Source organism: Dermacentor silvarum, chromosome 10 (genome assembly GCF_013339745.2).
Source record: "Dermacentor silvarum isolate Dsil-2018 chromosome 10, BIME_Dsil_1.4, whole genome shotgun sequence".
Classification (NCBI taxonomy): domain Eukaryota; kingdom Metazoa; phylum Arthropoda; class Arachnida; order Ixodida; family Ixodidae; genus Dermacentor; species Dermacentor silvarum.
The window spans coordinates 17288568-17306011 of record NC_051163.1 but is presented as its reverse complement, the minus strand read 5'-3'; the positions used below and the strand labels follow the sequence as shown (position 1 = coordinate 17306011).

At 45.1% G+C, this 17444-nt stretch overlaps 1 protein-coding gene across 1 annotated transcript in view; it reads right to left on the bottom strand.

The window, feature by feature from the left end:
- Nucleotides 1-4472: 4472 nt before the first annotated feature.
- LOC119466398 (complement C3-like) overlaps nucleotides 4473-17444 on the bottom strand; it is a 110084-nt gene continuing 97112 nt past the window's right edge. Inside the window, 4 exon segments of the mRNA XM_037726910.2 lie at nucleotides 4473-6429; nucleotides 12607-12751; nucleotides 13767-13850; nucleotides 14424-14528. Coding sequence (XP_037582838.1) covers nucleotides 6291-6429; nucleotides 12607-12751; nucleotides 13767-13850; nucleotides 14424-14528 — 473 coding nt within the window. The 3' untranslated portion in view covers nucleotides 4473-6290.

Here is a 17444-nt window from a genome sequence, read left to right as displayed (position 1 = left end):
TGAAGGCGAAAGCCCGCCCAAGCGCCGCTGACTGGATGACACGACGAGCACTTTTTTTTGCTGAGTCATCATCGCTCTGAAACCACAATCTATAGTCATTTTTGCAAGCCATCATGTTTTTTTTTTCAAGTCACCCTTCTTATGATTCACCAAACTCGAACCGTGATTCAAAAAAGTTTTTTTTTGATGAGTCACTCTCACTTGGACCCTCAAATCTGACACAATTTTTGCAAGTCACTCGCCCACGCCTTAACCCCTTGATTCACTCCTAATTCACACTTGATTCACCTTTGATTCACACTATGGTTGCTTGGTTCACCTTCATTCACTCTATCATCTCGGTTTTACTTCCATCGCACTTGGTTTGCTCTATTACTCCAAATGTCCAATTTTCATCACTCTTGAATCAATCTTAACTTACATTATCTCCTCATTACCTTTTGTTTGACACCTATCACACAACAAAACCCCTTTAATTCCCCCTCAATTCACTCTTAATACACCTTATTCTCCTCTCTGCATACCCATTATCTTCACTTAACTTGCTTAATCATTCTTGCACCCTTAATCGCGGTTTTGTGCGCATTATCGCCTTTTATCCTAAGAGTACCAATTCGTGTCGACGACGCGATTTTGAAACGGCCTTGAAACGGAAACCTCATCATGAGGTATATAAAGCTTTCGCCTTAAAAAGCAGTTGTCGGTTGGTCTTCAAGCAAGCAAGTCGTCCTTTCTGCGGCACTCCGCGGCCCGGCCGTTAGGCCTCGCTCCGTAGTTAGGCCTCGCTCCGTAAGCCTCGCGCCCGGCCGCCCCGTCGAATCTGCTACACATACACTGGTGTGAGAGGAACGAACAGTAGAGGTCAGGCTAGAGCTATCTATAGTCATTTCATTGGGCATTGACGAACGCCGACGGCTTCCGGTCGGTCTCGTCGCGTGCACCACCAGCATCCGACGCTCTTAGGGGGTTCTACCTTCCAAGAACTTGGCCAGCTTAACCCTGCACAACATGGGTGATCTGACCAGCTCATTCGCTATCGCCGCGAAGTTCTGAAGCTGTGAACTCACCTTGCTGCATCCCTTGCCTGTGAACTCCGTAAATGTTGACTTGGGGCAGAAGGCCGCCTGTTCCCGCCTCAGTGCTATCTGAGCACTGTTGATGTTGATGTCGGTTCCTGTTACACACCAAGATTCGGGTAGGTTTTAACCGAGAAATCTATGGTTCATACCCATTATATTGGGAAGCAATTAAGATGAACAGGAGGACGATAAGAAAGGCAAAGGAACGGGCAAAGTTAATCCCTTTCCTTTCAACCATATTGATTTCGGAATGTTTTGTATTTATGCTTTTCGATTATACCTACATTTTCATATTCTCTCTAATCTATCCCTTTTGATTTTATCCTACCTATTTCAAAGTGTTGTTTTCTCATTCCTTATATTTCATATTCCTTATTTTATTTTGAACTCCTCTGTTCTTGGCTAATCCCCCAGAGTGGGTACACGCCACTGAATCCAAGGATCTACATCTACAGATGTTTCCTTAGGTCAGTAAATTCCGTAAGACGCTTCAGATTGAAGCAACGCTGACTGGCCTGTCGTGTCTCAAACCTAAACTTTTACGTGCGCAGATCTAGTCTTGCGCTCTTTCCACTACGTCTGCAATATAGCGAAACTCGGTAAATTAATCATTTCTGGCTTGTCATTGTTTATCCTAACTGACGAGCAGGACTTTGGAAAGTCGTATACACCAACTTGTCCTGCCTTCGAATACTCCCGTCCTGCATTATTTCGCAGAATATATTAAGGGACACACCCACGAGATGTACGCATTACCGTAAAAAACGTTCGCTGTGACTCCCGTCGCACAGCCTCAAGATTATTGTTCTTTTATTCCTTTATTTCCATATTTCCTTCTTTAAGATATGTTTTTTTTTTGTTATTTAAGCGAAGAACTTGTCTGCTCTGAGTCATACTGTTCAATCGAGTGCTTCTTTCCTCTTCTATGCTTAATTTATTTAACGTCAGAAAGTGCCTACTCATGATTTTGGATTGTCAAGGCAGTACGTACTTTGCTGTTCTGTACATACGCTTCGCTTGCTCAAGCATCCGCATTCACCGTCAAACACTGCCTGAGCCTGCCAAGTGGCCGCAAGACTGCAGTGTGCAACGCCTGCAGTACTCAGCTTAGATGCACAAATGGGAGCCCTACATGCATATAAGTGGTTCCCTTGCTGCCACACGACCTTGCATGGCGCTATTATGTCATCAGTATATTGGTGCCGACGAAGTGAAAAGTGCTGTGTTTGGGCTTCGAATATTGCATATGCCCACTATAGGGGATTTGCCTACATAATAAATAATACATTAATTGGTTTTCATTAAAGAATTAAATTCCAGGGTTTTACGTGCCAAAACCACGATCTGATTATGAGGCACTCGGTAGTGGGGCAAATCGGCCACCCGGGGTTCATTACCGCCCGCCCAATGCACGGCACACAGGCGTTTTGCAATTGGCCCCCATCGAAATGCGGCTGCCGCGGCCGGGATTTCATCCCGTGACCTCGTGCTTAGCAACGGAACGCCAGAACCCACTAAGCAACCGTGGTGGGTATGCACCACACCGCGAGTGTTTTGCTGTAGTATTGCACTGGGTCACCACCCCTATGGTGAGCCGGTGCGACACTACATCACATTAATTAAAGCGTGTTTCTCTCTCTCACCCCTATGTCTTCCTATAGCGTTTGCAGGAATGTTGCGGGTGTCACTTTTCCGCGCATGTGTCGTGAGTGGCGTGGTTGTCAGAAGAGTATGAAGCATTTTGCATGACTGTAGTTGAACACTGGTCCCGTCGTCGAGGTGGCTTTTCTGAATACGGGTGTTGGATTGTGATTATTGTAACGTCTCGACAGCTGCGCGTGCGTGCGTCGTGGGAAACCTTGCACACCGTGATTTATCAAATCGACGTTTCTATACCTCCGACTCTTGCAAACTTGCGGTTTCGCGCACACTGTGACGCGTTAGTTCAACACCCCTTTAGTTTTCTGTTAGAAAGCGCCGAAGTAGGTGAAGTACACCTACGAGGCTATACAAAAATGCGCGACCAATGGCAGGATCAAATCTCTGCCTTGCCGCACAGTGGCACAACGCTCTAACCATTAGGCCAACCTCGCACGCATGCTTCACTGGTGACAACGTCGCTCTTTGAAACGTCCTGGCACGTGCGTCACGTGATAGTTTCGCAGGATTCTTCCCTCGCGAGAGCTAGCGCATTGAGACGCTGTGTTAGGCTGCGCTGCATTCGGGATCGGCCAATAGTTTCTGCGAGACACTTCCTAACTTGGTTCCAGACTGCCTGTAATGTCATCGCATTAAAAGGCACAACTTTGCTTACCCAGAGTACAATAAATCAGCCTTGATACCATCGCCGTCGCTTTGCGGCTGTCGTCATAGACACGCTCACACCCCATGCACAATTACTAACCTTAACTCATCTGGTAGCGCTTTGCACACCCCCATACTTTGCCAGATGACCTGCACAATGGTTCGCATAACATCTGACTCCCATAGTGCGTCGGATCTGCACTTCCTTTGAGCACATGCTCATCAAAAAATTTCTAAACATGAGGTTTACAAATTTGGAACTCGATAATAAAAATCACTATCACTATTCTGAAAACTGTCTTTGTTAGAAATTAAGAATGTCTTTCCTACTTATTGTGCTATGTACGAAAAGACGATGATAGGAAGTTTGCGCACCATTCGTTTGTCTGTATTTTCCTCTTCTCGTCGTTTCATACATAGCACCACAAGAAAGCATGAACAGCCGCCAGCTAACCTCTTTCGGGGTCCTTTTGAAGAATGTCTGAAACTACAAAAGCCATTTGTTGGTTTTACATGCTCAGCCCTTGTGAAATTCTAGGGCAAACCTCCGACAATTTCGGGCAGAAAGTGGGCACCTTTAAGTGAGTTCATGAGCTGGCATCTCCAAGGTAGTTCTCGGGCAGTTCCCAGGCATATTCCGGGCAGCTTTCGTGCACCTCGGCAAGTACTCATTCATTTTTTGTGCACCTACATGGTAGGTCTCAGAAGGTAACTACGCACTTTTCTGCACGCACGCTTTATGGCTTTATTTGGCCAGTTATTGGACACATGGTAGGCTTTTTAAGTATTTCTCGGGCACTCGCTAACCAGAAAATTCATGTGCATGTCACAATGAAGTTACACCTTGGAGTTGAAAACCACTTTGCCCCTATTCTGCCAGTGTTTCTTTTTGACAAGCACATATGTATGTCGACCATTCGGTGACATTTTATTACTAAGGTCTTGAAACCGACTCCAGAAAAAAAGTTAGCGCACTTTTTGGGTATTGTGTGTACTTGAGTTGGTACGCATAGCAACTCAGATTTCATTGGAACCTTTCGGTTGTATAGTGCTTCACATCCAATGAAATTCAACAGCACAATGCACACATCCATCATAACTTACAATTTCATATTTATTATGTCTTCATTTGTACAGTGGCCAAAAAAAAAGAAGAAAATATATATTTTCTGGCAAAGCACAGACGTACATACTTTCATTTGATGATGTAGCTGCACTTCGCTGACTATGTGACCAGCATCTTGACCTGAAAGCACTTCCTTATATTGGCTACGCCGTGACAGCCACTTCATTAAGTAACTCCGCAATCTATACGATATCGTGAAAGCACAGCATTGGCCCCACCAGTATGGACACTTCAGTATCGCCAAAAATTCGGATGAACTTGTGAATATATCGTGACTGGCAAGCGACAGTTTCACCTATTACCCACAGTTGCATCTGGCGCAATGATCAGTTTTAACTGACGTATGGCAGCATTTCTTCCGACCTGCTCTCTACAGAAAATGTCATTTCATACATGCTCTGTGATTCGCGTTTGTGGAAGGTTGAAAAACCGTTTCCTGCTTTTGGTATAATACTGCAATGCTTAAATTAAATCAGCATTCACATTTTTATAAAGCTATTGCATATTCAACTGTCCAAATCACATTTGACAAGCATGGCACGGTGATCATGTGAATGCTTATTATGTTTTATATTAGTGTGCAGTGTAGCATTGATTTTTTCCCCGCCTGTATCATTCAGTTATTCTGGACCACTGCGTTACAGACAGTCATAATTCTTAGTAACAGCAATTTAAGTGCAAATGAAGTCATTTCAACAAGAACAGATACCAGTTTCAAGTGCGCAGTTAAGTACTGTTGAATGTATGCTAAAATTCTGAAATACTTCTGCTAAGAGTATTTAGTCAGGTGCATGTTATTTCAATTAAACAAACTTTTGGCATAGTAAATTGCCGTAATAGAAGCTGCGACCCACAAGATTTCATCGCACATGTGTAACAGACGTGTAAGACTTCTACCAATGCATTGTGTTGGCACAACGGTCACTGTTTTGTGAAAGTTATAAAGACAAAGGAAATTCCATCAGTGCGTTTACGATCGAATCTGAAAGCCTTTCAACTAGATTTTTTCCCATATCTACAAATGTGTAATCTCAGCGATATTTGTTTACTGCAGCAACTGAAATATGTAAGCTAATTACCCTAGAATGCAAATTGCGTGCATTTTTGAGCGTGACATTCATCACACATATAGTACATCACGGTGTGTTAGTAAGAAAGGCCACCTTATGAGCATTCCACAGTACAGATTAAAGCCTCTATTAGACAAGACCTGTCAAGTGGTCTTGTTTTATGGATTGTCTGCCTGATGTTCCATATCGGCCACATCAGTTAATGAAATCAGCTGGAGCATGCAAGTTAGTTGGTTTCATTAGTATGTTCTCTTCCCTTTTTTGTTCTTCCGTAATTTTTGCAGAATTGTCTCCACGTTTCACCTGTTACTTTATCTATATTGGCAAACATTCGGTTGAAACACGGTACGATTCTTCGAACAATCTGTCGCACAACTACTTATACTGATAACCGCAAACAGCACCTCTTCAACGAGTTCCAAAAGTCGGAGCAGCAGTCTCTTGAAAGGTAGCCCATCGTATCGCATGCCGCGTCTTACCATGCTTAAGTATCGCGCATTAAGTAGGAAGGCTCTGAAATGACTTCGCATATCTCGCTGTGACACAAAAAGGACACTGAGTATTCACAAACAATTGCGATGCTTCTTAAGGACATAGTTGACCACCATGATACTTCCGAGAAGGTTTGTACAGTAGTTGCATGAGTACTATCGCCAAATCGTCGTCCTAGGTAGGCGGCAGTAAATCACGTGGTCCAAAGACACGGATTGGCTATGCATGACAGCCCCCTTGTCTCTCAAATCCCGACGTGAGCCACTGGAGGACGGAGTACATTTTTCTTCCTCTCGTTGACGACGACCGGTCGTCGGTGTTGAAGACACGCACATCCTTGTCCAAGGTGTACTTCATGCTGTAAAAAAAAATTAACATAAATGTGGACTGAATTCATGCAAACACACGGACAATGCCACGGAACCCAACAAATTATAATTATGTTGCTTCTAAATGTGGCTAAATGTATGTGATCCAATGGACGAAACGTTTCCCATACATTACATATGCCATACAAACATATGCCATATTCAGTGTTCCTATCCTACGAGTTGCCGATTGCTTCGCTCCGCAATCTCCTATTATTCAGGTTAATTCAGATGGTAGAGCGGCTATCACGGATAGGCGTTGGTCCCCCTGTTCGATCCCCAGACCAGGATAAATTTTTCTTCAAATGCCAAGCTTTCTGAGGAACCCGTACTTTGTAGCTTTGTACTGTTCTTGGTTGGATGGAAGCTTTTATAGCGATTAGCATTCTTTGGAAACTTCACCCGGTATGTATACAGGGTGTCCCAGCTATCACGCAGCACGATTTAAAAAAAGAGGAACGGCGTTACGCGAAGCCAACCTAGCGCGTATTGTTTCCAGTAGAGTGGAGTAACCACCAGTAATTTTTTCGTTACTGAAGAAGAAATAAACTTTATTTAAAGTGCCGGCACTTTGCTTTTAGTGGCCTCAGGTGTCGGCTCGAAGTCCTTGGACTCGGGCGGCATCTACGGCTTGCCGGACGGCCCAGCGCTGGTCTTCCAGCTCCGAACTTTTCAGGGCCGCCTCCCAGCGGCGGCGACGCCGACGGAGAAGGTCCCCGGCGGCCCCCGCAGCCGGGGCAACGGCGGGAATGAGCGAGCTCGAGGCTTCCTTTAATCTAGTAACGCCTGCCGTTATGGACGCGTCGCGAACGGCGGCGGTTTCAGTACCGTTGTTGCCGGCACATTCCCAGAGCATGTGTCGCAGCGTTGCTCTGAGTCCGCGCGCTTTACACGCATCAGTCGGATATAAGCTAGGGTAACAGTGGCGTAAGACTGCCGGACTTGGGTAACTGTGTGTTTGTAGTAAGCGTAAGTTTACGGCCTCTTTCCTGTTTAATTTAACGTGCGGTGGCGGGAATTTGCGTCTTTCGAGTCTGTAGTGTTGTGTGAGGTCTCTGAACGTGGTCAGGCGATCGCCCCACAGCCATTGTGATTGTTGTTCGTTACTGAGATTTAATTAATTAATTGTAATTAATTATCTAACTCGAGAAGTACTGTCCTAATTATCAGAGTGTCAATGAGAAAGTTGTAGAGCAACATGAAAAACTCCAGATACAGCTTTCTGTTGCTCAATACGTGCCATATAAATGTGTTTTTCCGAGTGTGAAAGAAGCCCGCGAATACACGCAGAATTGCCGCACGACTGGCCGCTCGAGGCACTTTGCGTGTATTCGCGGGCTTCTTTCACGCTCGGAAAAACACTTTTATGTAGCACGTACTAAGCAACAGAAAGCTGTATCGGGCGTTTTTCATGTCGCTCTACAACTTTCTCATTGACACTTTGATAATTAGGACAGTGCTTCTCAAGTTAGATAATTAATTACAATTATTTAAATAAATCTCATTAGCGAAAAAAAATACTGGCGGCTACTCCAATGTACTGCAAACAATACGCACTAGGTTTGCTTCGCGTAACGCCGTTCCTCTTTTTTTAAATCGTGCTGCGTGATAGCTGGGACACCCTGTATAACCACCTCTTTCACATACCCACGTGACCGAAGTAGTCTGCAAGCGTGGGCCACGAGGTATGTGCTGGCTGCTGTCTTGCCAAGCACGCAACATGGGCCACTAAGTATTTGCTCGAACAAGCAACTTTCGGCACTACGTACGGGATATAGGTGTACGCATACAGTTGTGTGCCCATTTTTGGCCAATCGCTCAGAATAATGCGCAAAGGTTACGCAAGAGGTAGGTAGCGTTAAACATATTTAAACGATAGCGTGCCATCCGCAACAGACACCTCTTCGTCGAGCGCGGCTGCTTGATGGATAGCCGTTGCAACCAAATTCCAGCGAGGATGCTAGAGGTAGTGGGGGTTGCTACAGAGTTTTCAATTTGGGTGGTGTGATTACAACAAGGTATGCGACGTTGTGCTGTCTATTGGCATTGTGGTTAGCAACGAGATTGTCGCTTCGTGTGTCTGCTGATGTGCCCATAAGGTCTCGCGAGTCACGTATGGCGTGGAGATATGGCACAGGGATACGGTAATCATAATATTCTTCAGAACATATATAATTACCAATTTCACACCAATCACAAGAAACAGTGTTAGAATTTATTGATCTACATTCGGAAGGACGCTTTTTCGCGTATTCTATAGGATCGATATCCTGCTTCTTTTCCCTTTTATTGTTTCTTTTTTCTTCTTGTGTTTATCGATGCATTTATATTTCTTACTGATATAATTAGATTCTTTCTTATGTACAATTTTTGTCGTATTTCTTTTTTTCCATTATGTTTTCTTTACCATTTGCAAGCTAACTGGCTTAGACTCATCGTCCCTGCAATGAATCAATGTCGTACCGAATAGAAGTTCACCTGACAGTATTCACTTTTGTACCTCAGTCTCGAACACTTATATACTACGGCACTCATGTATCTTTATGACGCGACAATAAACTTCGACACTACAATAAACTTCGACAATAAACTTATGACACGACAATAAACTAAGCCTAACTTCTCCATTCGTACTAACGTCGAAATTACATCGATATGATGGCCAAGCCGCCATTTTTTTTTCTCATTAACAAAGCTTCATCGACCTTACGGATTTCCGCTTAACTGCTTTGCCGCATTCCGTTCATTCTGCTTCAATGTGACCTCTTTGCCGCCGCGCGACACACAGGAGACTCTCAGTATCACTTCTTAAGATTTGTCCTAAAATTCAAGAATTCTGAAGTAATCAGTCACGTTCGTGCGCTACCATCAAAATTCGTTTCTTCACAACTGCATGTCGCATGAAATACTGAAAGCGAGAAATTCTGGAGCCTGATGGCGCGGGCTTGGTAGCACCTTCTTACATCAATAATGTCAAGTGCATTTAGCTCTGTCACAACACTCCAATTGCGCATAATACAAAGGGTGTTCTAACCCTCACGAAGGCTCGCGGGTGATAGCAAATTTCTCTTTTGCGGCTTTATCTATCCCCGTAAAAATGTACGATTGGTGTGAGGTGCTTTGCGATGTTTTTAGTTACAAGAGCGATATACACTGTGTAAGAAAGCGTACGCACACGCCTGCATGTTTGCACCTACAGCAAATGCGGCGAGTGTGAAGCTAAACTTCAGCTGTTTGCGCTGTTACGTTCCCTGCCTTCCGCGAAGCTTCTACCCAAGTGTTCTTTTAGGAACTTCGCTTGCTTCTGAAACGATACCCAGAACTCTCACGGCTTCAACTTCAACTCCGGCCCTGCAAAAGCGGCCCTGCTAGGTATGCAAAACGGATAATTTTACTTTTTGAGTTGTTTAGGAGCGTTCCTGTGAGTTCCGCATTTTTCAATTTTCTAGAAATTGAAATTTTTTCCAATTTATTCTGCAAGTATTGTACAATTTTCTACAAATTTCTAGAAAGCAGCAAAACTTGAAAGAAGGTACTACAAAAATCGGGAAATTGTTTCACATGCAACCTTTATTGTCCTCACAATTAACTATCCTCTTAATGAAGAGCTCGATATACATGATGAACAGCGCCGGTGTTATGGGAAATCTTTGCCACACGCTGGTGGGAAGGTAATGGCTACAGCAGCGCCGCCGGGCGGCGCCGTCGTGCCGCTGTAAGCAGGGTTTCTCGATAGCAGCGCCGCCTTTCGGAGTGATAACACCCTTTGGGCAGCTCCGCGCCACTGTCACAACGGCGGCCGAGATACTGCTCGACATGTCTGTTTGTGTCACTCACTTTATCATGAAAATTGATCCTCTTGGCAAATAGTACGGGAGATCCGGGTATCATTAATCCGCCAATGATAATATTTTAGCCTGAAACAACGAGTGTTGATTTTTCAAATTTCTCAGGACAAAAGTTGTAGAAGTGTGACCGGCTTTCAGCTAGCGTGGCACTCTTTCAAGGGTCAAGTAGAGGCAATTCCAGCCGCTTCCAATATTCCGCAACGGCGTGGTTGTACGGCGGATGTACCTTGGTTGCACCATAATGGCGAACGTGTCACAACCTTAAACGGCGAGAGGCGTCGAGGCACCCTAGCTGCAAGCACGCCCGCGCGTTTTAACTTTTTTTTTTTTTTTTGCTGCAGGCGGCGCCGTCGCGCCAACCATGCGCGACGGCGCCGTTCGTGCGTTCATATTAGGTCACTCGCAAAACAAACGAGCGTAGCCTTCCAAAGCGTTAGTGCTCTGGCATGTCAGCACTGGAACGCGCTGTTCTCGCGTTCCCGTTTGACCATGGCTCTGGAATGCGAGTGTCGTCAGCGTTGTCGTCGGCTTTTCTCATGCCATTTCTACGGGGGAGCGACAGATTTTCACCGGTGGCGTCATCCCATCTGCGTTTCTATCACTGTAATGGCAGCTATCAGCAGGACAGTAATGCGAAGTGTTTCTTTTCGGCACCAACAAAGCTGCAGCCATCGCAAACAACGTCGCATTCCACGTACAGCACGAAAGTGATTTCGCAGAGGTGCAGTAGAAACGCACACCCGCGCGAAGCGGAATGCTCCCACCAGGGTCCTCGCCAGGTGGCCAAAAAAGTCACCGCATATTCACGAAGTTAATGATGAAGAGTGGACGAAGCACCGGGCCGGATCATTCGGGTGACCGTGAATCCCCCGTATATATATATATATATATATATATATATATATATATATATATATATATATATATATAAATTTACTGTACATGGGTACAGTATATACAGCCCATGTGCACCGCAGCGCCCCTAGCGGTCTCTATGCAAACCAAAGCTATGGACGGACAACGGGCTACGACGGACAAGGCTCGGCCCTAAGGTGATTCTCCCCTAATATATGGCCCCCGCAGTATGGTTTAGATTCTAGGCACTGTAGCATGGCTCCCGCAGGGAGCCATATTGCGGGGTTCATAAACAGTAACTGGCTACTAAAGGCTCTAAATGTATATAATTAAGGTATATTACGTTACAAAAATTTGGAGTACGCTTAAGCTTCGCTTTCAAAAGTGGAACGCGATAGCATTCAAAGATCTAGGGAGCCTACATGCAAAAACAGCGCTTGCATGTAGGCTCCCTACAAAGATCCTTGACTGTTTCTCACACTTCCCGGCAACTGCAGCTTATGTAACTGTAATGTTTACCGGGAAACGCTGGCGGTGAACTCTATGCACGAAAGCGCGCTTTCTGTTAGAAACGCGGCCTCTTTCGTGGGCCGGCCTTCTTTTATTGTTTGCACCTTTAATATTTCAGCCTGAGAAGAGTCAGCATAAAAGACATGCGCTGTTGGTGTTTTGTTTCATGGCAATTTTGTGGGCTCCACTCTCAAAATTCCGAGTAATAACTTTGTAAAGAATGCAAGACAAAGTGTGAGCAACATTAGTGGTAAAATATATTTGGAGGGCCTGCGTGGTTGGGGATGATTTTCTCGGCCGCGGGCAGCAATGCCGATGCCGACGCCGACGCCGGATTTTCTGCGACACGGGGCCCTAAACGCTATCGCGTTAAAACCGTGATCTGATTGTGAGGCACGCCATAGTGGGGGACACCAGATTGTATTTAGCTGGAGTTACTGTATACGGCTCCCTGCTAGAGCCATATACAGTAGCTCCAGCCAAATATAGTCTGGATTCCCCACTATGGCGTGCCTCACATTCATATCACGGTTTTGTAACGTAAAATGCCTTAATTATTTACATTGCAAGGCTTTAGTAGTGACATAATTGTTAAGTGCACTCCTTTTGCGATTTCCATTATACGATGACGCTGACTCGATAAAGAAAATTAAAAAATAGAACACATTGCAGTTTCACAAAGCGTCACAAGGGGCTCGGGTTCTCTCAAGCTGTTTGAGCAGCTTTTTGCCAGACCTCCCGCAACATTGCTGCACATAAGTTAATTTCAATTCAAGATGCCACTGCCGCCTACTGCTCTGGGAATTTAAAACAGCAATAAGTTTGCGGACTAGCTAAAGCTGTCTATTATTTCGTCGGCAGTCATGGCTTCTCTGTATTGGTGCTCATCCCTTTCGCGCTGCCTCGCTATATGGCAAGACGAACCAACTCGCACGAGTCAAGCTGCTGGCTTACACTATTTCGCCGTCCTTCTCGAAGGGCTCGCTGTCTCGGCCGAACACGAAGTAGCGTGCTCCCTTGATGAGGTCGGCCGAGGTGCACAGCTCTCTCGCCACGAACAGCTTGGTGCCCGTCATGGCGGACGCGCTGTTCTCCGCACCTGCAAGGTTAAAATTTGTGACGTCGGTATAACTATAGTGCCTAGAACAACGCGAAGAATTCGCGTGACAAAACTTTCTGAACACCTATTGGGAACTTTGTTTTTGTGCGCTTCCGTTGTTTGTCGTCCCCCTACTTTTCTCGTCTTGCGCCTGCGGCGCCATATCGTGTCTTCTGCTCACATTCCTGGAAGAAAGTGAGCAGACCTAGGAGGTTGAAATTTTTTTCAAACCTCCTTGGAGCAGATGGACCCACGGTGACGAATCTTCGCGGTCGGAGCCGCAAATAGAAGATCACAAGTCGTAAATGCCCCTCTAGGTTGAAAGAATGCACTTCGAGTATCAATTACTTCTGTATCACCATAAGCAGAGCTTGGTAAGCAATAAACGTAAACTATTTAAAGAAAATTTAACTCGGATTCCCACGGTACAGCTTAGCGATTAGACTGAGATAGCGTTATCAGAATCGGCCCGAGCACGTCTCTGAGTACACGGCCCCTGGGATTGGTTCGCTTTATTTTGTTCACCTCGTTGTCGAGGATGCAGACAGGAGAGGGTCCAGCAATGCTGTCGCGTTAATATGAACGAGTGTTGGCGACGTTATCGTCGACTCTATCGATACAGTCATCATTTTAGGTAAAGCTTAGCAACAGGTAATTTATTGTTTCCGAACAAACAATGGTCCCGTTTAAATGTGAGCGATATTCCAATCTGGCAACGGGGAACTTTTTACTTTAGGCCAACAGAGTGTAAAAACTGCCAGGGCGCTTCAGCACACACTCTGACCTAACCAAGAATCGTAATTATGCTGTCAGCATGCGGGCCGGTGACGTCACCCCTGCCGCCCTTCGTTGTCTGCACAACCCAGGCTTCAAAAACGCGTGTTTTAGTTTTAGCAGTGCTACTAACGCGAGCGCGGTTAGCTTGGTTAGGGTAAGTTAGATGTGTGCGAAAGCCTGCTTACGGAACTTTGCACGCCGTCTAACGGAGAAAACCATCAAAAGTGATGTTCAGTACCTTCCTTGATCACCGTGTCCACGCGGAAGGTGATGTGCCTGTAGCCATTGGTGACAGTGCTCGAGAACACTCTTCCAATCCAAGCTGCGAAAATAAAAAAAGAAATTCATTACAGTATTTATACTGGACGATGCAGTACTAGATAAAAGCAAATGACAGCATAGACTACCCGACTTACAGGCCATAGTATCTTTGAAATGCCAGTCAGCATAAATATGTGGTGCATTCGACAGAGGTCGCTTTTCTTTACTGGTTGAAGTAATAATACTAATAATAATCAGCCTATATATATATATATATATATATATATATATATATATAGGCTGATATAGGCTGAGACATATATATGTCTACAGCAGTACAAATAATCGATGCGGTTGTAAAAGACACTGTCGTAGTTTTTCGCAGTAATCACAATATCGTACGAACGCAACTCGCACATTAATTTTTTTTACCAATTATCTTACAGCACCGTTCGACATCACGGCCATTGCACGAAGTGCGCGAAATCACCGCATTGTGATGATGCTATCGGTAGCTCCCAACAAGCTCTCACGGGCACGTTGCAGGGCCCCTTTGCGCTTACAAACTCCTCATCTAATATGCGCCATGCATGCTTTGTCATATTTGACAGCGAGAAATAACGATGTCCGTTACCAAAATCGTGTTGCTGGCAGACGAGTTCTCGCAACTTCTCTCGCTTCTTCAATGTAGTCCCGGCCCTTTCGACGTCCAGGAAGGGCTCTTTTCTCGGGCATTGGGCTGAAAAGCAATGTCTTCGTTATTTCTGTTTTATTGACGTGTATATATAAGAAGGTGACAGCACAGAGGGGGCCAGCTACTCTTTTTCACATGAGAAACATGGTAATATTGTTCCAGTATGGTACAGAATGGTATACAGTAATATGTCACAAGTCACACAAAACCAAAGTGTATAGAAAACGTTTTGTAAAATGATATTATCATAATTCCCCAGAGCATGAAATGTCACCCCAGTGACATAGAGCCTGAGTTGTCACAAACACTGATAGATACACTACACATGCACAAACTGTCACGAGCGAAAAATGCATACGTTACACATGCCAGATCATCATCATCATCATCATCATCATCCTATATTTATGTCCACTGCAGAACGAAGGCCTGCAGTGGACATAAATCCCATCATGAAGTGTTTCTGTCAACGCGCAGGATTATTGAAGTATCATATACATAATGGCATAACAATACCCCTGATGTAATCTCCCTTGGCGGCCCTTGAGGCATGAATAAATAATGTCATTTACACTGGGAAAAAAGTGACAATTGACTTCTTACGCTGGTATTGATACTTGCCAATGAGTGACTTCCAATTAATCTTAAGAGAAGCAAGCGCAGGTTTCTGGAGTAGGTCTTCGCCATAGTCTCATCATGAAGTATTTCTGTCAACGCGCAGGATTATTGAAGTTAGTTTGACAGTTGTGGAAGTGAAAACTCATTAAGTTAAAGTAAAAGGAGATCAGAACTAGTGGTATGATTTAAACTGCTTCTAATCCTCTTGAAGACAGGTAAAAGAAGCACGAGCATACAAAAAAAAAAGTTGCTCCTCGCGGTTTACCGCCGAACGCGTCACATTTTATGGGTTCAGGAACCGGAGCATTATATTAGTTGTGGTTGTTTCGATGGTTACGGAATCACGTAGATCGTTAAAGTGTTGCCATCTTGCTACTTGAATTGCCAATCGAATGGGTCTCGCTGCTAAAGTAGAGCCACAGGACCACTGCAGGCGCAGTGTTCTCTCGATAAATCACCACGTTACTTATTAATAATGTTTTGCGTACGACACTAAAGATAAAACCTATAATGAAAAGCTTGTCCCGTCGGCAGGGGGAAGTGACATGACGTGCTCTTGAAGTTCAGAGAAAGCGTGCGCCTTAACGCAACGCAAGAGACAGTGAACCACCGCAAAGAGAAATGGTGGTTGGGTGAAACTCAACAGCTCTTGCAGACGCAGTCATCATCCCGGCTATATCCGATGAAATCAAGTTATAGACATGCATAGAAACATCCACGGGCGCAGAGCTTGCTGCGGTTGCACCCATTAGTCATGAGTCACCGCAACAACGGAAAGTTTTCTGCGACTCCGAGGCCGCTCTCGAAATCCTACTACATGCAATGCGCCACGGACCCAGTGAACTACTAGTCTCGAAAACTGGACAGACATATCATCGAAGCCATGACAAGGGACACGACATACTTTTTCAATGATTTCTGGGACACTGCAACATCAGCGGGAATGACTACGCTGATGAATCCCCCCGATCTGCGCATGAGAGCGATCGATGTGTTTCGATTCAACTTTTGCGAACTGACCCTGCGGCTCGGCTGCGCTCGATGTCCTGTGAATGTACACAGCCTCTGAGCTGCTTGAACGTTTGCGCCGTGTGTCGTTTACGTTCGTTGTCTCCGGATACACGGCTACATCTACCGCCTGGGTTTCCACGATGCGAACAGACCATGTTGTATCTTTTGTTGCTCGACGTCGCATGTACCATCTCCTGTGGGTTCCTCATTGGGATGACCGACAGCCTCACTTGCGACACATGCAGCTGTGACCAGACAAGCACACATATCATCTGTGTCTACAGTGCCATTAGGCAAGTGACTGTGCAGTGCTGGACCACCTGGACAGTCGTCCACTATTAGAACAAAAAAGTTAAGAGCGCCGCCTGCTATCACTGAATAGTGTACACGGTTAGCTTTCAAGCAGGTGAAATGACATAGCCACTGGGCTAGCCCGGCGGGGAAAGGCGTAAATATCGCCTGGCAAATCGGCACGTTGTTGCTGCATCGTGGCTTTTTGTGTCATCACGCGGTATTTGAAAGCCACCTCGTGGGTGTTTTTCGTTGTCTGTGAGGCTGTCTAAGGCAAATCGGCTGCATATTCACAAAAACGGAGGAAATATTTCGCTTATAAATCAATTCAGCGTAGTTCCACACGCGCCTGACTTTTTTATCCGGGATGATTACGTTAAGTAATCACTCCAGAGTTAATACTCAAAGGTAATGAAAGCAAGATATCTCGGTACCGAAATACAACAGGACTGACATTAAACAGTGTTGGCGGTTAAAGGCGTTACAAGACATGGGGTTACCGGTAATGCACGACTTTATTTTTCCTAACTAAGTTTCCTTTTCTGAACTGTAACGCGTAACATACTTAGCGTAACATTTTTGTGTAATGTAAATGATCACGTTAATATTTCCGTTTCATTTTCAAATGAGCCCACCACGTGCCACAGAGTTGGAATCTGTCAGGCGCAACTGTATAAGCAGTACTTTTCTAGCCACTAAATGCACGCAAGTTCTTGAGATTAGTAACAAATGTCGCTGGTTCGCCCGAAAGGCGAAGCATCAATTACGATAGCAGATTAGTAGCAAACTATTCGGAGTAGGGGTAGTAGTGTTATCGGCTGCATAAACTTGGACACATTCGCTTACTAACTGAATTAACAAGCGTGGCGTCAGCGCGCACAAGCAAACATGAATAGAGTACACTCGATGATCGCAAACAACCACTGTGAAAACGCTGGCGTGAGCAAGCGCGCCCGCAGCAGCGAGCGAAGGTTCGTGTGGTCTATCGCTTCAACTGAAACTGAGCGGCGAATGCACAGCGCATACAAAGGTCAGAGCCGT